Source organism: Lissotriton helveticus, chromosome 3_2, assembly GCF_964261635.1.
Source record: "Lissotriton helveticus chromosome 3_2, aLisHel1.1, whole genome shotgun sequence".
Lineage (NCBI taxonomy): Eukaryota > Metazoa > Chordata > Amphibia > Caudata > Salamandridae > Lissotriton > Lissotriton helveticus.
The window spans coordinates 277,150,482-277,173,419 of NC_136062.1; the positions used below are offsets into that span (position 1 = coordinate 277,150,482).

The 22,938-nt window shown below is 45.5% G+C and overlaps 1 protein-coding gene across 6 annotated transcripts in view; it reads right to left on the bottom strand.

Annotated features, from left to right (window-relative positions):
* The window catches only part of ACSBG1 (acyl-CoA synthetase bubblegum family member 1), a 722,575-nt gene that overhangs the window by 44,272 nt on the left and 655,365 nt on the right, over positions 1 to 22,938 (bottom strand). For 5 of the 6 annotated variants that reach the window (XM_078685209.1, XM_078685211.1, XM_078685213.1 and 2 more), the window contains 2 exons: positions 10,218 to 10,454; positions 6,699 to 6,916 (listed from right to left, as the gene is read on the bottom strand). In XM_078685209.1, coding sequence (XP_078541335.1) covers positions 6,699 to 6,916; positions 10,218 to 10,454 — 455 coding nt within the window. The remainder of the gene's footprint in view (positions 1 to 6,698; positions 6,917 to 10,217; positions 10,455 to 22,938) is intronic. The other variant, XM_078685207.1, reaches the window with a different exon arrangement.

The following is a 22,938-nucleotide window of genomic DNA, read 5'->3' on the forward strand; positions in this document are numbered from 1 at the left end:
TGTTCCTCCACTATAATGGGGGATCCACCCCTGAGAAAGAGGCCTCAACATGTAGTCAGAGGACCATCAGCTCCTGTGTGCTCGCGCCCTGACTGTCAGAACTCGAATCACCCCCCCCCCCCCACCCCCCCACCCGTTTACCTGTGTGCGGAAAGACGCCGATCTGCATGGAGGCTCGAGATGGCCGGAGTCAGGACTACATCTCCCGGCATGCCGAGTTTCTCGGCGCAAGGATGACGCGGTTTGGCGCGCACCCGGAAAAAAAGACATTTCCTGTTGGCAAACAACGTTAAGAAGGAATTAACCTTGTTTGCTGTCTTTTGTTTTGTTCCACAACTTTGTTTTTGCTTTGTTCACATGCAGGAGAACCGAGCGAGGGGTATCTAAAGTAAGGGATCCTGTGCTGATAGGTGAGCTGTTTTGTAACGGTGTGTTCAGATGTGAATGGAGGATTGCTTTGGTCTTTCACAACCCTGGTATTCATGCATAATTCCTCTGTTTATTACGCAGTGAAACAGAATCCCTGGTACCGCCTCAAGTCTCCTCTCCTCGCATTTAGTCCCTATCATTTACTTCCTCAGGTACGAAGGAAGGGTTATACAAGTGCGTTATATGTTCGTGTAAAGGAGAGTTAAACAGCGGGTACCGGGGGGTCTTCTTCTAACAACCTATTCCTTTGTCATTCCAGATCTCCTTCCCCGCTGTTCCTCTTCCTTTCCCTCCCCAGTGGTATTGTCTTGATGGTCGGTAATTTAACTCAGCCATTGGGGTGGTTCTGCAGGGGAAGGCTTGGGTCATTCAGCACAGTTCCGAAGAGATAGAGGAGGAGCCTGACAGAATTATCGGCCCACGTAAATTCTCTCTTCTCGACTGTGCTGGAAGACACTATGACCACATTGGACGATGTGATGGCCGCCCTGGTGCAGGTTCAAGCTGAGCTTGCAGCGTCCAATAGAGAGGTGGCGGCTGCTAGGGCAGAAAACGCTCAATTAAAAGCCCGAATGGACAGAACCCTATCACCTCAGGCCACGGGAGGGGGTAACCCTGCTCCATCAACCACAGTAACCATTGAGATGCCCGCTCAAATACCCTTAGCTCCACCCGAAAGATTTTACGGTGAAAATAGTAAAGTACAGGTGTTCTTAACGCAAGTATTGTTGCACTTCATGTGCAAACCTAAGATGTTTGCCACGAATCAAGCAAGGGTAGCGTTTCTGATTTCCCATTTAGGGGGTGAGGCTGCCCAATGGGCGGTTCTGGTTGTCCGAAGGGACGACCCATTACTATATGCATGGGACGACTTTCGTGCTGCTTTTGAAAAGACCTTTGATAGGAGAGCAGAGACATTCTCGGCTGAGAGGGACCTGCTTAAGTTGAGACAGGGCGGTTCAGATTTGGTGACGTATCTGAATAATTTCTGCCGTCTGGTAGCCGAAACGGAGTGGCCTGAAGACAAACAATCAGCACTCTTTTATCAGGGCCTGAACGACGACCTTAAAGATGTTTTGGCTCAAATCAATCCACAGCCACGTACTTGCTCTGCACTCATCGACCTTACCTTACGTCTGGATCACCGGATGAAAGAACGGAAAGGGGATCATAGGGCGAAAGAAAAACCCGTTTTACCGTATGAACATTCAGGACATGGGGAAAAGTCTACCCCGGCGCCAGAGGCGATGGACATCGGAGCTGTTCGTGCCTCTTTAACGCTGAGTGAGAAGAACTATCGTCGGAAGCAGGGTCTTTGCCTCTATTGTGGGAAAAAGGGACATTTCCTGAGGGAATGTCCGGTGAAACCCAAACCAGGCAGGAATAAGGGGGGACCCGTGGCAGCAGGTGCTACTGCAACGGAGCCAGAAAACTACAAAGCTTGAAGGTGAGCGAAGGGGAACCATCAAGCAGAATAGCCATCCCTTCTATTACCCCAGACAAAGACTCTGAGAAGACACATTTGTTCCTACGTATGTCTATGATAATCGCATCAAAAGAAAAACACATCAGCTATGATCGATTCGGGTGCCACCGGGTGTTTCATGGATTTTGCTGAAGCCGAGCGTCTAGGGGCGCTGTTGATCGCCAAAGAACACCCGGAAATGGTGTATGCCGTAGATGGTAAAGAACTGAATGCGGGACCCATCCTGTATCATACTCCGGCATACGTGTTGTCCTACAAAGGAATACATCATGAGGAAATCTCCTTCAACATCATAGAGGCGCCTCAATATGGGGTCATATTGGGACTCCTGTGGTTGAAGAAACATGAACCCCAGATCCATTGGTCCTCCGGTGAGGTGTTTTTTCGATCCGTCTTCTGTGCAGACAACTGCAATCAAGAAAAGACGTATCCTTCAAGAGCGTTGGCTTCGGTTCTACATGCGGCCACTGCCGCAGAGAAAGAGGTCTCTCTTCCGTCTTGTTATAAAGCTTATGAGGAGGTGTTCAGCGATGCGAAGGCCGAAGCACTTCCCCCTCATCGACCATATGATTGTCGGATCGATTTAATACCCGGCTCTGCAGTGCCCAATGGCAGGATATACGCGCTTACCCTGCCTGAAAACGAGATCCTACGGGCCTACCTTGACAAGTATCTGGCACTTGGATATATCCGGCCTTCTAGATCCTCAGCGGCTTCTCCGCTGTTTTTTTGTTCCAAAAGCCAACGGCGAGAAAAGATGCTGTATTGACTATAGAGCCTTGAATACCATCACGGTAAAAAACCAATACCCGTTGCCTTTGATACCGGTCCTGTTGGAACAAGTGCGATCGGCCGCCGTATATACCAAGCTTGATCTAAGAGGGGCATACCACCTTGTTCGAATACGGCACGGCGACGAGTGGAAGACTGCATTCAAGATGCCGTATGGGCTTTACGAGTATCTCGTAATGCCCTACGGATTATGCAACGCCCCGGCCGCGTTCCAATATTTCATAAATGAGGTGTTGCGAGAATATGTGGACTGTCATGTTGTCGTATACATTGACGACATCCTGATCTACTCGGATTCCATGGACGACCACAGAACACACGTCAAACAGGTGTTGGGAGCTCTATTGTCACATCATCTATACTGTAAGATCACGAAATGTGAGTTTCACGTTACCACCGTGGAATTCCTAGGAGTGATGCTTACCCCTTCGGGACAGGTGATGGCTGAACGTAAGGTCAAGGCTATTACAGACTGGCCACGGCCATGCAACATCAAGGATATCCAATGCCTGTTGGGGTTTGCGAATTTCTACAGGAGATTCATCCGCGATTTCTCTGGACTAGTAACCCCATTAACTCACCTTACGAGGAAGAACGTCCCCTTCGTTTGGGATCATGAAGCGCAGCGGTCATTCGACCAGTTGAAGAAATCCTTCTCCACGGCACCAACATTGATTCATGCCAACCCTGATTCACCGTTTGTGGTAGAGGCGGATGCCTCGGAAGTCGCGCTAGGGGCAGTATTGTCTCAACGGAAGGAAGACACCGGGGTATTGCACCCTATCGCTTTCATGTCCCGGAAACTGAGTACGGCTGAATGCAATTATACAATCGCCGAGAAAGAATTGTTGGCCATTAGAGATGCATTCATGGAATGGCGACATTGGTTGTTGGGTGCGAAGCATTCGGTCACTTTGTATACCGATCATCGGAATCTACAGTTCATGCGGGACGCAAGGCATCTAACACCACGTCAGCTGCGTTGGATGTTGTTCTTTGAAGAGTTCAGGTTTATTGTCACCTTCAGACCAGGCTCGAACAACAAAAAAGCGGACGCATTGACCCGCCAGGAATACCCGACCTTGCATTCCTTGACCCCTGACCGAGCGATAATCACTCCTTCTCGAGTGGTTGGTGCCACTCAGACCCGAAACTTCCTCACGGGAGTGAGAAACGGTGTACAAACGTGTGTCTGGAGGACATGGATATGGCATCATCCTGAATGGAGGATGAAACTTGGAGTACCCATGAGAGGAAACCAAGTTCTTGTGCCGACGACCCTGTTGAGGAAACTTGTGTACTCCTGGTGTCATGACTCCCCCTGTGCAGGGCACATGGGATACGTGAAGACGCTTGAAAAGGTGACAAGACAGTTTTGGTGGCCTTCGGTGCGACCTGACGTACAGAGGTGGGTGAGAGAGTGTACGACATGCGCACAGATGAAATCGAATCGACAACAACCACAAGGTCTGCTCCAGCCTCTGCCCACCCCTGAACGACCTTGGGAGAGGTTTTCGGTGGACTTCATAGTCGGTCTCCCCAGAGATCAGGGTAACACTGCCATCATCGTTGTTGTGGATTTCCTCACCAAGATGGGTCACTTCGTGGCGTGTAAGCAGGTCCCTACAGCTGGTCAGTTGGCTCACCTTCTTTTGGTCCACGTTGTAAGGCTTCACGGTCTCCCTCGCGACATAGTGTCCGACAGAGGGGCCCAGTTTACGGCCCGTTTCTGGAAGACCTGGTGTGCGCAGTTGCACATAGTGTCCTCTTTGTCCACCAGTTTTCACCCGCAAACTGATGGGCAAACCGAGAGGCTGAACCAAACCCTAAAGCAGTACTTACGTTGTTACGTTCAGGAGAACTCGGATGCTTGGGTGGACTGGTTGTGGGTGGCGGAGATCGCCTATAATAATTCCCAACATTCTTCCACACAGCTTACTCCTTTCTTTTGCACCTATGGGCATCATCCCAGGTTTACACCGCTGCTGCTACCTAGTACTTGCAATACACTTCCTAATGTCAAGGAGAGATTGTTGGGATTACGTAAAGTTCTACTTGACGCTCGCAGCAACCTGGTTCGGGCCAAAGCTAAATACAAATTGCAGGCTGATAAACATCGTAGGCCGAACCCAGTGTATAAAAGTAGTGATCTGGTATGGCTGTCCACGAAACACATTCGGTTCAAGAGGTACAGTGTATTTAATCCGAGGTTCATTGGACCTTACAGGGTTGTGAAACACATCAATCCGGTGGCGATGCGATTGCGCTTGCCGTCCCATTTCCGGATCCATCCGGTGTTTCACGTCTCCCTTTTGAAACCATCTCATTGCCCGCGTCGCAGATTACCTGTACCCCTTTGGGTGCAACATGACCGGGAATATGAGGTGCGGCGGGTGCTGGACTCCAAGAGGGTGAGGGGGCGCTTGCACTATTTGCTTTCCTGGAAGGGTTACGGTCTGGAGGAGAACTCGTGGGAGCCTGCTGGGGCTGTGCATGCCCCCCGGTTGGTGGCCAGGTTCCACAAGGCCTTTCCGGACCGGCCCATGTAGGTTGGGGGTTCTTGTGAGGGGGGATGTACTGTCAGAACTCGAATCACCCCCCCCCCCGTTTACCTGTGTGCGGAAAGACGCCGATCTGCATGGAGGCTCGAGACGGCCGGAGTCAGGACTACATCTCCCGGCATGCCGAGTTTCTCGGCGCAAGGATGACGCGGTTTGGCGCGCACCCGGAAATAAAGACATTTCCGGCTTCTACGGCAGCGCCGATAATTCAGCTACATTCCGGAGAAGACGGTGCGGTAAGCTTGTCTGGTGGCTCTCGGATGGTGTTTGTTTCTTGTTGAAGATTTATTGCTCAGTTGAACACGCCCTCAACGTGTGTACACGGACCTTCTAGAGGGGTGCTTGAAACTTCGACTGTGACCTCGCTAGTTGCGTGTGTTACAGTAATTCGCTCTCTCTCGGCTGAGAGGGGGAACTAGACAATTATTGTACCGATCATCCATGAACAGTGTTGCATGCCATATTTCTGCTTTTGGAGACATTTGACTTCTGGGAGGAGCAACACGTGTTATTCAGGGACTAGAAAAACATTTCCTGTTGGCAAACAACGTTAAGAAGGAATTAACCTTGTTTGCTGTCTTTTGTTTTGTTCCACAACTTTGTTTTTGCTTTGTTCACATGCAGGAGAACCGAGCGAGGGGTATCTAAAGTAAGGGATCCTGTGCTGATAGGTGAGCTGTTTTGTAACGGTGTGTTCAGATGTGAATGGAGGATTGCTTTGGTCTTTCACAACCCTGGTATTCATGCATAATTCCTCTGTTTATTACGCAGTGAAACAGAATCCCTGGTACCGCCTCAAGTCTCCTCTCCTCGCATTTAGTCCCTATCATTTACTTCCTCAGGTACGAAGGAAGGGTTATACAAGTGCGTTATATGTTTGTGTAAAGGAGAGTTAAGCAGCGGGTACCGGGGGGTCTTCTTCTAACAGCCTGTTCCTTTGTCATTCCAGATCTCCTTCCCCGCTGTTCCCCTTCCTTTCCCTCCCCGGTGGTATTGTCTTGATGGTCTGTAATTTAACTCAGCCATTGGGGTGGTTTTGCAGGGGAAGGCTTGGGTCATTCAGCACAGTTCCGAAGAGATAGAGGAGGAGCCTGACACTGACTGACTACGATGCAGACATCTGGCCGCTCACCTATTTCCTTATTTGAAAATATAATATAACCTAAAATAAAAAAGAATTGAAAGATTGACTACTCGGCAAGAACTGAAAAAATCGTATGTAGTCAGGCTAACCATGAAACTATATCCGGAATATTTGAATTTAAAATATGTTGGTGGATGTGATAATTTGGTAGAATCAGATAGTAGAAACAGACAATTATATGTTGTTATTTTCCACGGGTGTAAGTCTATTTTCTTCAAAACTCATCTTTATGTGAAATATGCTGACATGACACAATGTGAGGCAGCAGTGAATCTTTACCCCTTACCTTTGATCCGGCCAGTCATGTAGAGGAAGCCGTCCTTGTCCAATGTGCCCAGGTCTCCGGAGTGCAGCCACCCACCTTCGTCAAAAAGCTCTTTTGTTTTATCTTCCATGTTTAAATATCCCATGAATACTGTCCTTCCCCAGAAACAGAATTCTCCATTTCCATCAGCATCTGCATTGTCTAGTTTCACTTTACATCCAGGCACTGGTTTCCCAACACTGTAAGAAACATTAAGAAAGGCAGTGGCATTAAAATCAAATCAGGTTACTTCTGAGCCTCCAGGAGGTGGGTGTGGCCTCTTTCATGAAGTGTCTAATTGGGACAGCTACCATATTGTTCAATGGAGCTGGGAGGCAGCACTGTGTGCACCTATTCTTGCAAATAATCCCCACCCCATGTTGAAGAACATGCACTAGAAAGGCGTCCGGAAACACTCGAATCACATATCTTTTCTAGCATGACATTATCTTCCAGTTGAATGGCTTAACTCGCATTGATTTACCACAAATAAAACCTGACAAAGAGGTGGGTAACCTCCAGGTACTACTCGGGGAATAGATGCTTACAATATGCTCTGTTCTTTAACATCATGCCAATGATCATGTCAGCCCTTTAGCTAATAAATGTTTTCTTTGGTTTGCCCTTTTTTCTCTACCACGCATCCTAGTTGAATATTGATAGTTTTGGGTTAACTGCGTTGTATCAGAATGGCCATGTGTGGGCTGTGCATTTATTATGAATGTTTTTTTCCAAGTCACAATATTGACTGTGATTTGGAGCAGCATTTCTCCAATACAATTTCAATATCTGTCTTATGGCCAGAACACTTCCAACATGGATAGTCAGTCATCGCGAAAGATGGACAACTACATCAGATACCCCACCTCTCTTCTTTGACATCCGCAGTCCTTCTCATCTCCTTCTCTTCACACTTCAGAAGGCAAGAATGAACCCCTGTTGGATAAACATGTCTCCTAAATCCTGTTGGAACCGTGAAAGGATTACAATGAGTAATGTCAAAGGGCAGCCCAAAGGTAATTTAATATTACCATCTAAAATTTAAAGAGAGGGAGACAAAGGCAAGAAGAGATATGGATGCAAAGGAGGTCACCCTCTAAGGATATGGTGGGTTAAGTGGGTGATGGAAGTATTAAAAATATCCACTCAAGCTCACTTTGTGAGGTAACATTGGGGGAGATGTGACATTGCGGTCCAAGCTGGTGACATTGGAACTGTGCAAGCAGGTTTGAGTCTCAACGTTGGCTCAACATCCTGTGATTCTGGGCAAATCATTTAATCTCACCGTGCTTAAAGAACAAATCTGAGGTGTCCTTGTGTAATGTAACTTGTGCTCGAGTATAGCACTCCAATACCTTCAGGTTGGCTTCGCGCTACCTAAAAATGGCCAAAAAAAAGGGAGTGCCTTTCTGAGTGCTGGCATTTGGAACAAGCAAATGCTTCCACTGAATTGATTTGATGAGCCAATGTGACTAGAGCTACAGGTAGATGCCAATATTGTTTACCAAAGGAAAGGGTCTAAAACAAGTATTCTATTCGCTCAGTTCTTCCTGCTGAACTGACTATAGATAGTCAATGGTAGGATAGGAGAGGGCCAGTGGACGTGCCTGCTTTCTTGACCATCTACAGTCTATTCAACAAAAAGTAGTCAGCCGAATACAATATCTTTTTTCTGGTTGTATAACAGAGGCACGCATGGTTAAACCACGTGTGCCTCTACCAAGCATCCCAACAACAAGTGCGTCTTAACCACGCATTTTTGTTGTAAAGGCAAGAATGATAAGAAGAATGCGTGGTTAAAGTTCACCACTATTACAACCCCGCCTCCTCTGCCCTAAACACTAAATGCGAACCCTCTCCCATGCCCCCGCCACGATGCCTAGACCTGCCCTGCTTTTAAAACTCCCCATTCCCCTCCCCTGCCCTGAGGCCTAAACCCATGTCTCTTACCATCTACTACCCCAACCCCTGCCCCCTCTGCCCTAAAATTCGAACCTCCTACCTTATCCTCCAGCCCTGAGGCCTAAACCTGCCCTATCCTTAAAACTACCCTTTCCCCTACGGCCTAAAACCTTGTCTCTTACCATATAACTACCCTGCTGTCACTAAACATACCCAGACCCCCTCCCCCTACCCTGAGCCCTAAAAACCTTTCCCTTTCCAAATCTACCCCAATCCCTTCCACTGTCCGAGGACTAAATCTCTGCCCCAATTTAAAAAACCTACCCCATCCCCCAGGCCAGGCCCTAAAATCACCCCACTCCTAAAAACTCTCCCCAAATCCCAGCCCTTAAAACTATCTGTCCCCCCACCCTGAGCCCTAAAAACCTGCCACCACAACCCCCCACACCTTGACCGCTAAAAGCAACCAATACCCCTAAAAAATATCCACCCCAAATCCAGCCTCCCTTACCTGTCCATGTCCGGAGATTCTTGTTCCGTTGGTTCACCGCCCATCCCTAACACTAGAGTGCTATCTGCCTTAACCAAGAATATGTGTGGTTAAGGCAGATGCGTTGTTCAGGCAAGCACGGTTATGCTTGTAGTGTTCCTGAACGTGTGGTTCTGCCCTTGTTGTTCTGTTAGACTGGGAGCCTGTGTGTGCTCTCTCCGACCCGGCAATGCAGCTTGGTTGGAGAGAGCTTCAGTGCTCATGACAGTTTTGGCGACCTGAGACGGCCGGCCAAAACATCATGCGCACTGATAACAGTGCCCACCACTCCCCCTCAGTGCCAGTCATCCCCTTGCCCCTCCTCCAAGACTCCATGGTAGGAGAAAAATAAAACAATAATAAATGTGCTTTATTATCGTTTTATTTTTCAAGTTTTGCAGCTGCTGGCGGAGGGGGCAGGGGGGGTGGGACTGGGCGATGCTTCTCTGTCATAGCGGAGAAGCCGCCCAGGGGTAAGAAGTCATAGAAGATTGAGGTGTAGGTAATGAGATCTCCATAGGAAAATTGTGTACATGAGAGTACTGGTCATGATTAAGCTCAGAGTTGTGTAAAATCTAGGATTTTGGAGGGTAGGTAAAACTCATAATTAAGTGTCAAGTTAGGTAGTTAGTAGCCTCTGAAAAGGGATAGGGATGTAGGTAGGTTTAAAGCCATTTTTTTCTGAGTAGCAAATTTAGGCAGTAGTTCTAAAGTAATTCTCTGCTTGGCGTATTATCTTTGCCGTCCCCTGTTATTAAGCATGCTAGGTAGGGCAAGAGATCCTTCCACTGTTGGGGCTCCGGTAAACAACTAACTTTTCAATTTTTGGAAAAAAGTTGGAAACCTTCAACTTGTAACTGTTATCCTTTTTCACTTCTGCAGAGATATAAACTTCTGGTTTAGAAGACTCTATTGAGTAGCGGCACGGCACCCTCTGGCTAGGGCTGATATTTGCTCACCACAAATTACCAGTAAGAATAAAATTGAACAGAATCATCTGGGACCAATAAGAATCACTATTTTGGGATGTTGATGCTTGTTCAATCACCTTCCTTAGATCTGTGACTTACCTTCGGAGTCTGGAAACCAGGGGGCCGGACATGCAGTGTGGGCCTGTGGTCTCGCTCATTCCATATGCTTCATACAGAGTGATGTTGAGCCCCAGGAAGAATTCCTGTGTCTCCACGGCAAGTGGAGCAGCCCCGGAAAAGTGCTTCTCACATTGTTCGAAGCCTAAGGCGCTACGGATCTTCGACAGCACCAAGAAATCCGCCACGGTGGGTAGGAAAGGCTTCAGATCACCTCTGCTGGAAAAGGAAACCACAATTTATTCGTTTGGATTTGGGACTCTAATATCCACACATTCATTTACGTATTGGAAGGACTTGGCGTAAATTGTGATGGAGAGTTGATGACGTATTGGGGTGATCATTATATTGTACAACAGAAGCCTTAACTTGGAAACAGAAATAGTTTTCTGCGATATGTATCGTTTGTTACCACTACGTACACAAAGGTACTATAACGGACATCAAGATCTATTAATCTATTTAAAGATTAAACCACAATGACTATATACTAGACATCTTTTGTTTGAGTACAACTTCCTAACTTCAAGGTCTTCTGAGCGTAAAAAGACCCCTATTTGGGGTCACATCATGTAATTTTGGGTTTACCAAATTGTTCATTTACAAGCTGTGAATGACCTCATCGGACTTAAAAATGTGCACACTTTTTCATGAGGTCACTTATTTTGTCTAACAAATCACTACAGTGTATATAAACTATTTAGACCTAATGCATGAAAATTACTTCTGAAATAGAAGGTAAACTGGTAATGAACACACATGGAGTTGGGAAAATGCATTTGTTTAGTTGTAAAGGTGTTTGCTGTTGTACAACACTAATTTCTATTACATATTCCAAAGTGCAGGGCAGTACACTCTCTAGAACACAGGATCCTAGGGTTACAGAGCACTGAGCACGACAACCACATGTAATACAGCTTAGAAAGGAGGGCCAATAAGAGGCCATGTGGAAAAGTCACATTTCAGGCCAAAGAAATACGTAGGGACATCTCAAGACTCCATTCCAAAAATGTATTGGCAAAGGCACGAAGAAAAGGTGGTCAGGTACCTGCAATGAACTATCAATTAAAGTGAGTGCTCCAGGGATGCTGTCGGAGTGCAGGGGTTCTCAGTGGAGCTAGGAGGACTATGTCAGAGGTGTGGCAGGACATTCTAGGCCAGTGGGAGGAAGGTAATTTGAGAGGATACACAGCAGGTTGGTAGATCTAAGGTTGTGCAGCAGGGCACTTTCATAGCACACAAGCAAAAGCTATGCTCAGATCACTATGGAAAGGACAAGGGGCATGCAGTGTGGACAGCAGCGGCTCGTGCATGTAAGAGCAGTGGTGTAGTGAAGGCAGGGCCCTGCCTGTACACATTGCTATGTTAGCATGAGCTTATTAGAAGTTTAAACACCATTTTGCCACTTTACAGCTTTTGCACACAACACTACATGTAACTGTTGTAAGTTAAACTGCTTGATTTTCCTCGCATGAGAACGGTCTGTTTTTCACATCCCTAGACTTATACCACGACCCTAGACTGTACACTGCGTGAAGAAGCCTTCAAGATCATAATAACAATGTATGCTGTTATTCAGGTTGATTGGCTCATGCTCTAGACACAATACGCACACAGCTGCAAACAACTGAAATTCTAGTGCCTTTAATATCGCACTGCATGCATGATTTGGGCACTTGGAGATAAACTCTTTCCAGTGACAGAGAGCTTTGATTCACCTCTACTGATCTTTGAGGTATGGGGTTCCCCATTCAAGCCTAAGAGACCGTCTATTATTATAAAACCTAGTTCCTAGCAGGGGAGGCTGGTTCATAAGGCGCTATATGACCTGTTTCACTATCATTGTAACATGATTTCTCCCTTTGTGTTTTATGGAATTGTAACAATCTTGATTGTCTTATTTCTAATCATATGCCTGCTTATGTTAGCCAAAATATAGCATCTTAGACCACTTTGTTTAAAATAAACATTTTAACTTTTCCATGTCTCTGATTACTCACGTTGTGGACTGGTATGAGAATAAAAACAAAAGAGTGTTCTTGATTCCCACCATTCCTGAGAGTACCCTAAGTCGCATGTTATGGGTTGTCTAATCATTGGTAGCTTCGTTATAGGATGGAGAGCTAAAGGAACACTGATGCTAGTCGGATAGGGGTTCTGGGTACGGAGGTGAGCTTTTGGTACACCACAATTCACTGAGGTCCTGGTTTCCTGTGCATAGTTCTGTGCATGAGCAGAATCCCCGCAACAGTGGGGTAGTGTAAGGGAGGATTCGCCAGACGACCACAAGGGATAATTAAATAAATATTACATTTTTCCTCGTCTGTCAAAATCCCCCCTCACCTGTCCCCACCGCTCTTACCTGCACAAGCCGCGGACAAGTGTGGAGTCCCTTAACTCAGGGCTAATCCGATAACAAGGATGAAAATACACAGGTAGAGGTGGGGATTGGTCCAGGAGTATTTTGCATGACAGCGAGGACAGTATCTGAAGGGTGACTGTTCCATCACAGTCGAGGCATTGTAGAAAAGCGGACGACGTGAGACGGGCCCTGAAGGGCAAGGCAGCACAAGAGACCGAGGACAACCGGAGAGTCGCTCGGAGGGATGGAGCCCAGAAGTCGAGGTGGTAATTCAAGGAACGCGAACGGAAATAAATACCGACGGAAGGAGAGGAACTGTGAAGTCCAAGAAGAGCACCGATGGTGTTGAGCTGGAGCATATGTCCGAACCTAACGGCGGAAAGATAACTTTTTAACAATGGAGTCAATGCCCATGAGCATTACCAACAAGATGAGGAGTCACAATATCTCGTGACTCAAAAGATTTCTTCAAAGAAAAACAACTTGCACACAACCTGGCCCAACACTATATCGCAGGAGTACGCAGGGCATATGTATCTACAGCCGCACATGCCAGCCGCACATGCCTTGAACATGTCTGACACTGCTTAACCACTGCATGAAAAGGTATTCCTGCATTCTACATGGTATTTTTTGCAGTAAGGTCTTGTTTCATCTTGTCTTTTGCAGGCCCCTGTCTGTGTCTACTCTAGCCTGAAGATCCTAAGTCATACAAACTCCTGAAGAGGCATCTTGCTATATCCTACTGACCTCAAGCAACAAAGCTGATGATGCACACCCCTCCAAGGCTACCCATTCCAACAGAGGTCCAGCGACCAGTCATCGGAGGCTTCTGTGTCCTATATGGCATTCAAAGCTCCAACCATCTTCACATTGATCCACATATACTTATGTTTAATTTAGAGAGAGACATCAGCAGAAGTGGCAAGGGTATAGAGCAGATACTAGTCGGGAAGTCTGAACCCTAAATGAATAACCTGCAAGAAGGATTATGGGAGAAGGAAGTCATAAATGTTATTGTGTGAAGAGTCTATGCCTAAGACAACCTGTGCAAGGCGAAGAGCATGCAATAGACATGGCTGCAGTGCGACCATGTGAGCAACCGCGAGTGACCTCTTATCCATTATTTTCAATTTTGTCCAGACTTTGATATCATTTTTTACACCTCTTTGATAATATGATGGGAGGTGATTGGCTGTGGTTGGTTACAATGACCTGTGATGATAGACCATTATGTTGGATCTCTTTCTTATTGTTAATGTTGTTCTTACAAAATGTTGGGTTGGATCATGCATTTGGACTTAAAGCAAACTATACTGAGATCTTTCCGAGAGATGGTGAGGTACACTACAGACCAGGAACAAGACAGTTCCACATCTTAGAGGTGATGCTTGAAGAAAATATAAATATTGACTCAAGATTTACTACCTTTTAAGTTGTATAATTATTAAGCAGACATAAGGTGTAATAGACAGAAGTATATTGAAAGCCGGTAGTATACCAGCCCACATGCAGCTGCCACCAACACCATCAGCAACATAGAATAAAACTGCAATGCAGAGATTCCAAGCATAGACATGATTTTTTAGAATGAGCAGGCAAAGAGGTACCAGAATTTGGACAACCAATGTAGCAGTCATGAAAACAACATACACTAGATGAAGCAGCCTGCTGCACGCCTTCCTCCTTTTGATAATACAGCCATCACAGATAATACCTAATATACAAACAAATTCCCACATCTTTGCATGACTTAATCCCTAAATATAAACATCTTCCCCCTAGACCTGTTGGAATAACACTGAATTCTCATAATACACTACTTTCTGCATGTCCCAAATCTGAATCCAAAACAAACTTCTCTTGTTGCTTCACGTTCACCATCACTACATCTACCGCTTTTGTGGAACCTAAGCCAAGGGTCCCCTTCATCAAAATCAAAACAATCAGGTTCACTCACATCTAATACAGTACACAGCATTCCTTATTGAATATTGATGCATTCCAGAGTCTACACTCTACCATCGAGCGCCACAAAAAATCACCCACTTTTATACCACAAACATGTACACATTCTTATCATTCACAAATCAATGTGTATTCCTCCCTGTCTATTTTAAATATGTTTCTTCTTATTTATATCCTTTTCAACATAACTCTGCATAATCCCAAAGTTGGTTCCCTCCCATGCAGTAACTAAAATTTGCCAACAGATGTGCATAAATGAGGCATAGCAGAATTAGTTAAAAACTGTTGATCACAAGGCCACTTTCGAATGCAGCTCTTGTACCTAATAATATTGAGTTGTCAACCATCCTGCTCAACCTCTGTCCCTGACAATCGGCTGCTGGAGTAACACATCTCTGAAACCACCTGCACCCATTATCAGATACCAAGTCCAACAAGGTGCCTTCTCTAGCGAAGATATTTTCTAGAAAATTGATCACCACACCAGTCGCAATGTTATCTGCCATCCATGACTAAGACTACTTTGAGAAATAATCCTCTAGGCGAAAGGCATAATTAGTACACTTTGCAAACCAACATCTAAAACAAATTTAGATGACTACTTAGCAGAGTAACAGGATGGCGGCGAGTAGGAAGAGGCCTGACCGACTGTAAGTACTCTCCCAACATTCGTGTTAAACGCTTTCCATCTCACCATTCATGGAATATTACCAATAAATAGCCATCACTCGCCTCCTGTCGCTAATATTTGAAATTAAAACAAGTTTCCCTCAATCATAATAACTAAAATATGAACCTGCCAGGTTGTCACTAGTCCAAAAGAGGTTTATTTTTGTAAGTGAGATTAATCTGAAGCAGTGATGTATTTCCCAAAATTCGGAGTATCCGCTGACCTGCAGTGAACTTTTGCTGTATGACCTGTTTGACTATAATGAGCCTAGGTTCCTCACTAGCAGTGGCACATCCAACAGCAAATAGCTGAGAGAAGCATCAATCACACTGTTTCAGACAAGAGTGGCTGGGGAGGTTGAAGTGTGAGATTGCACGCTTTGATTGTCCCCCTCCTCCCAAACCAGAAGTATGACCTTGCTCTGCTTTGAAAGTAGGTATTGGGAGCTATCCTTTGAACCTTAAGTTATCTCAGTGATAAAGGGAATCAACCTGCATCTCTCTCTTCTTCAAAGAATTCTTCTAATCCCTTAACCAGACCACCAGTTGGTGCAAGATCAGACCACTGCCCTATAGTGTCCACCTGGTACACAAAAAGCTGAATGTCAGAACGCAGATGCTCCACCAACGCCAGACGCATATTCTAAGTCTGAAAAGAACAGGACCATAAAACCCAACATAGCAAGCTCTACACTGGCTCCAATATATTCAAGGATCAAATACTCTGCATCGTCCACCAGTCGCGGCCGACATGACTCGCGGGTGAGGGAAGGGTTCACGCGGGGGTGGGGGTAATTAAAAATAAATCAATACATTTAAACTAACCTTCGCCTCCAGTCTCACGTTTCCTCTCTTTGTGCCGACCACTTACAGGAAGCAGGCAGCCTCCCTCTCCTCCCCTAAGCCAATCACAACGCTGCAATGGCAGCGTTGTGATTGGCTAGGGCACCGACCCCACAGGTGTCTATTGAGAGGCCATTTGCTCTATTTAGGCTGCATGCAGCCTACATAGAGAAAATATAGAGTGCTTATGACTGGTTTGGTTGGCCCTGGGGCCGAACAAACAGTCAGTGCACTCAGAGTGGACAAGCCACTCCTCCCCTGGACTCCTGCGGGCCTGCCCACCCGCCCGCCCCCAACCAGGCATAAAGTTTTGGTTTCTTGCAGTGCGAGAAGCAGAAGCATAAAACGGTATTTAAAATACCATTTATGTTTTTGTTTCTCGCACTGCGAGAAAGCAGTGGGCCGATGCTCCTCCTCCCACGTGGAAGAGCCGCCCCTGTAGTCTACAAGTCCTTCTGGGCCTAAGACCTGAAATACCTATAAAGACTGATGCAGCCCTACATGCCAGGCCCATGAGAGCTGCATCAGCACATCTTATTACCCAAAGAACCTGCCCCTGACACAAACACGGAGGCAGAATTCTGAGACTTCAGCGCACTAAACTGTGAAATGGTCTGGACCAATGTCTGAGGGTAGAGAAGAACTACGGGAAGGGCCTGAAAACCAACCAGTTCTGGATTGCATTGAGCTGAGCATCCTGTATGTGGGTGCTGCAATCAACAATTTCAGCTGCTTTGCTTCTAGACTATGGGCCTCATTTAGAGTTTGGCAGACCTGACACCATGTTCCAGTCGTAGGCTCGCACATGTCCCCTCTCCCTGGCCCTTATAGACAAGTTGTTATGAAGCATGGCCTACCCTACCTGGGACCTACTCCTGGCTGGTAATTGTTAATCAACAAACCAAAGATGGCTTCCTCAAATGGAAACTATGCCATCTGCTCAGACCTGAGTCACAAAGATGTGTGTACGTTTTTGAGAGTGTTTGAGCTAATTTAATCCCACTGATGATCTCATTCGAGAGTTGCATTTTACTGCAATCCTCTTCTTCTGAAACGTTCTTACTTAATGACACGTTCTTTCTGTGAGTTCCCCGTGATAGTAATAATTATGCTTTGTTACCTTCATCTATTCCTGGAAACCTATAAATTCAAGTCATAAAGCCCAGAACCAACTTTTCCTGTGCCATGACATTTTATATGTATATGGGCACGATGCCAAGATTCGGTGTTCCAAAATGGGGAGTATCCGCTGACCAACGGTGAAGGTTTGCTGTATGACCTGTTGGGCTTAAATTAGCCCAGGTCCCTAACCAGTAGTGGCACACCCAACAGCAAACAGCTGGCAGCAGCCACAATCACACGGTTTCAGACAAGACTGGAGGGAGAGGTTGAAGTGCGAGATTGCCCGCATTTGATTGGCATCCCAACCTAGAAGCATCACCTCTCAGAAAATGAGGACATGATAGTCAGTTTTGATGCAGGGCTTTCCGTTGAGCCTCAGGGTAACTCGGTGGATGACTGTGAGGATTGGCAAGGTTCAGGTTTAGACTGGAGCTCCATCAAGTGGATGTTGCATTATCGCCTACGTGTCAGATACACATGTGTGTGGAGGTCATCCTTCGTGTATTTTGAATTAAGCAGGCAGCATCGCAGCCATTTTGGAAAAGAAAACCCCTTAGAGATGGTCTGTTAACCATCTACGGAGTTTCAATGTATCAATAGTTGGAGGTCACGCTTCACGAGTGGTAACTTTGAGAATGATGCGTTCTCCTGGTGGGAGCCCATATTAATGTGAGTGGTGTACGCGAGTTCCCGCGTGTTGCACATGTAAGAAAGCATGAGTCAGTCAGCAAATTTTTATGAGAACTGCCACTGCTTTTCTTGTCAACAGATTCTGCATCTGTGATTTATCCATCAGTATTAAAATTGATACTTAGTCAGTGAACTGGTTGATCCTAAGGTGTCAACGTTAGTTACTTTGATTGGGAAATTGAGGAAATCGGAGTTACTGTATATCCACAGACAGTGGTGACCACATTCTTTATTTTTGATGTTGGTTTTATTTTGTTCTTGCAATAAAGTATATTTGTTGTGATGAATTCATGTTGTAAGCCATTTCTCATTCTTAGGTTTTTTCATGGTTACAGTGAGTAGTTTAATTTCTTTAGTTAGTTTTGTAGAAGGATGTTGTTAGATTAAGCTTGTGATACTGTTAGAAGATAGTTTTAGTCCAACCAGCACCAGGATGTTAACAGCTGACTGATGTCATGTAATGTAAGTGAACTCACGCCTGACACTCTCGATGGAGAAGGCGGGTAAATGCCAAGATAATCACGCTCTTCATTGATTAAAGCTTTCCTTTCACTTTCTTTCAACCCAGATTCTGATGTGTTCTTCTCAGTTTCTATCAGCCTGCTGCCACACTGCTGAAACATGCCTGGAGATGGGCGGGGGCATCTACCTGTTGACCAAAAACAATTAGCTGTGCAGCAGCACTTAGCTCTATACATCTGCTGCTTTGCGACTACTGTAGGTCTATACCTAGAATTCTTATTCTGGGTTAGAAACTGCTTCACTCTTTGCTTGTCCCAGTGCAGCCTCAATCCCTGTCATGGACTGATGTTCCCACTACCCTGCCACACATCTGCAGGACCTTGCCTCCAGCGCCATTGTGCCCTTTCTCTAGTGCTGCCACCTCTCCCTTTCATCGTTTCCTTGAGCTAGGTTGCTGCACTGCAGTGTAGTGTAGTTCCTATATTCCCAATAGACTCTGCACATTGGAACAATATATCCTATAGATGTGACGTAGGATTTATGTCTACTAGGTCTCTATCGAATATATTAAACTTAATTGTGAGTGCCAGCTAGGTCAGAGGCCACTAGAAACTTTCTCGAATTCACAAGAAGGGAATTAGTTTCTGACAACCGCATAAACATGACAACTTTGTTTTCCCAAGATAAAACGGATCTTCAGAGTCGTGGAAACAATAGATAGATATTTTACTCAGTCATCCATGCATGCTTCGTTTCACCAGAGATGCAGAGAAATAGAGAGACAGGCGTTGTCAATAAAAGTATTTATTGAACAGTCTTTTTTCTCAAGCAGAAGAAATGAACTGCTTTAATCGTGATACTGGTTGCAAAGTATAATGCGTACAGTAAGAAGAGTATTATAAAATAATAATGTAAAAGCATTGTATGGTTCCTAGACCATAAGTAAATATATACATAAATAACAAAAGCTAAAAAGTACTCAACTGGTGCTTCTAAAATACGCCTAACCCGATGTACCTAACCTAAGTCTAGTACGAGGGAAGAACTAAGAGTGGTGTAGCACAAGTTTTGTATTCCTTTGCCAAGAATCTATCCAAGATTTCTCTTAGGGTCTAATCAGCTCCGTACCTTGGTTTAGAATGAAGGAGGTCAGTCTCACGACTCGATTTCCCAACAACCTGCAAGGGTAGCTTGGAAACACTGGAGCTGGATTTCTCGGACAGAGAAAAGACAGCGTCTCTCTTAGTGCGTCTGCTGGAGGGTCGGCTTTCTTCGGCCTATTGCTGTAGCAGGATGCGTCGGGCAAGTAGATAGTCGAACTGCTCCAAAGCACTGTGTGTTTGCTATGGCAAGTGTGGGCATATTTATACCTTGAAGGTGCTGAGTTTGACGTAAAGGTGGACATAATAACATCATCAAAGAGTCTCAGTTCTTTGAAAACTCCATGAGTTCTCGGACAAATCAATATTCAAACAAGGGGAAGTCTCTAGCTGCTGAAGCCGAGTTTCCAAGAAATCGTTGTGGATTTTCGGAACTAGTGAAAGTAGCCATGCCATATTTGGACTGCATGAGCTATGTCTAAATATGGTTATGATTCCTATGCCTATAAAAGGATATGGTGATTTATACCTATATAAGGACATGAATCGGAAAATTACACTAGGGTCCTAAAATGCTATACAACAGAGGGTGAGGCCTAGAAGGCTTGGAATATTCCACAGCAAAACCGAAGGGAATGATGGAGGGAGTGTTGAACATTGCAAGCACTCACCCCAAGTCAACTGATCTGGGTTTAATCCATCATAATTCTTTAGCTCACTCCGCCACCCCAGTTCAGACATGGCCATGTGCAAATCAGTTTGACCTGTGCCTCATGGGAACAGTCCAGCCCGAACTGCCAAGCCATGTCTTCCCTGGACCGAAAACAAGCATCCTGGGACTGGTTTCTGGCTAATCAACTGTCATCAGCCAGGCTAGCTTGAATCCAGTGGCAAAGTGAGCAAGGGACCCACGTCTGGGCATACCCTGCCAACTTAGGGCGAACAAAAAAAAACCAAAGGGGATGATGGACTGAGTGTTGAACATTGCAAGCACTCACCCCCAGTCAACTGATCTGGGTTTAATCCATCATCATTCTTTAGTTGACTCTGCCACCCCAGTTCAGACATGGCCTTATGCAAATCAGTCTGACCCTGTGCCTCATGGGAACAGTCCAGCCCAAACTGCCAAGCCATGTCTTTCCTGGACCGGAAACAAGTATCCTGGGACCGGTTTCAAGCTAATCAGCCGTCATCAGCCAGGCTAGCTTGAATCCAGTGGCAAAGTGAGCAAGGGACCCACGTCTGGGCATACCCTGCCAACCTAGGGCGAACAAAGCAAAACCAAAGAGGATGATGGACAGAGTGTTGAACATTGCAAGCACTCACCCCAGTCAACTTATCTGGAATATTCCACAGAGCATTGATTGACTGATGGCAGCCAAGCTGAAGTGAATGAATGGAAGTTACCAACAGAACTGTGGGTTTTATTACGAGATGTATGGGAGAACACCATAGCACAATACACATCATGGTTCAGCCTTCTCGGGTAACATGGCGCTCCATGTGTCTGAACATGCACTTCCACATCGACAACAGTCCAGCTCTGTGAAGTTTTTAAAATGGAAGTATTGCTTGCATACTTACTGATTATTGATCTTTCAATATCTCATGACTCTTTCTTTATACACTAAGGGGCAGATTTATGTTAACTGGCGCATCCCCAGGGATGCGCCAGTTAATGTGCGCCACAGTGCGCCACAGCTCCGCCACCCATGGTGCGCCGCATTTACAATGCAGCGCACCATGGTGCAAGGCATGGAAGATGCGTCACGCATCTCTCGGCGTACGGGCCGCGCATTGCTGGAGTCATGTCGCAAGTGCGACATGACTCCTGCAATGCACAGGGGCCACCCCTACAATGCATGGTGCGTCACCCTTACGCCTGCTTCAAGCAGGCGTAAGGAATTGACGTAGAAAGTGACTGAGTGAAATCTCATAGATTTCACTCAGCCACTTTCAGGAGGCGTTCCTGCGCAGGAACGCCCCCACAGCGCAGGAACGCCTCCTTATGGGGCAGGGCTTTCCAACGTGACGCATCTCCTAGATGCGTCACGTTGTAAATAGGGCGCATTGTTTGCATCGCCGTTGCGTCAAATTAAGTGACGCAATTGCGGCGCAAGGGCCTCATAAATCTGCCCCGATGCCTTTGTGTAGTTTTCTTTCAAGAGTTTTGTGTTGTTCCGAGCAATTAACAAGCATTTTGTATTCAAATTCGTACTGAAGCTAGCTATTTCGTGATAGTGACTTTGAATTGTTTCATGACAGGCATGAGTGTATTTTGTACTCAATGGATCCTGTATAGCTTTTATAGAGATCAGCTTTGAAACAGTCTTGTGTATATATTTGTCCTAGATCATTCTCATGACTGACTCCCAACAAATTACACTTTTAGGCAGCAACAATTTCACAAATCGTGATTTTCAAGAAGAAACCCAACATGCCCACAATACATGGATTATTATTGTTTTGGTGAAAATGACATGTAGTTTATGAGAAAAAAATCGACGTATATGAGTTTGTGAGTTCTGTGACCCTCAACCTGCCTCTTCATATTTTTCCAACTCTTTCTCCAACATTGCAGTGAATATTACCCATTTCCATCCACTCTTACCTTAACACGTGAAGCACTATATGTGCATACGTCTACACGGTCTTGGCATGCAAAACATATAGGACAAACATAGTTGTAGTGAAATACGATGACTGTACCTTTGATAGTAATTGTCGCCAATATTAAGGCTTTGCTTTATTTCATTGAGCAGAAGGCATTGCAGGATAGTTTAGCATTTTTTAATTTGTAAGCCTTTGAAAACGATGGGCCCAAAAGGATTAAGGTGTAGCATACGAAGCATGGTTTGAAATAATTTGCAATGATCTTGGGATTCTCATCTTCAGTGTGTATCAGTTCTTTAAACATGTATCAAGAAACTTAGTTAAACATTACTCAGATTTTAATCTTGCCATCACTATTTTTCACAGTAAATAAACATTTATGTTGTATGTGATACACAAACGTAGCCACTCTAAAGATTCAAAGGCAAGCATACTGTTAATGAGTGATAGGAGAGGTAGAAGATTGCTGCATTGTCTCTGCATTGTGATGTGGTGTTCTTTAAATAGGTGTGTTTCCAACTCTCTCCTAATCTGCAGCAGTGCATGGGCAGGAAGTAGGGATAAGGGGTCACTATTCCAGATCCTGAGTGCACAGATGGAAAAGGCTGAATGCTTTGTTTTTAGGTTGACAGCACAGCGCTTGCGCTGTGCTTCTAAAATCTCTTTCATTAAAAACAAAAAGGGCCTGATTTATGAAGGCCTTGCGCCGCCGGTGCGTCACTTTTAACATAGGACAAAGTGACGCATCGGTGGCGCAAGGCCTTCATAAATAAGGCCCAAAGTATTTAGGGGCTTAGCGTCCGCCCATTACTTACCTTTACTTACCATTGTCTTGTTCCCATGTCACTCTTCTTTCCTTGATTCCTATTGGTCA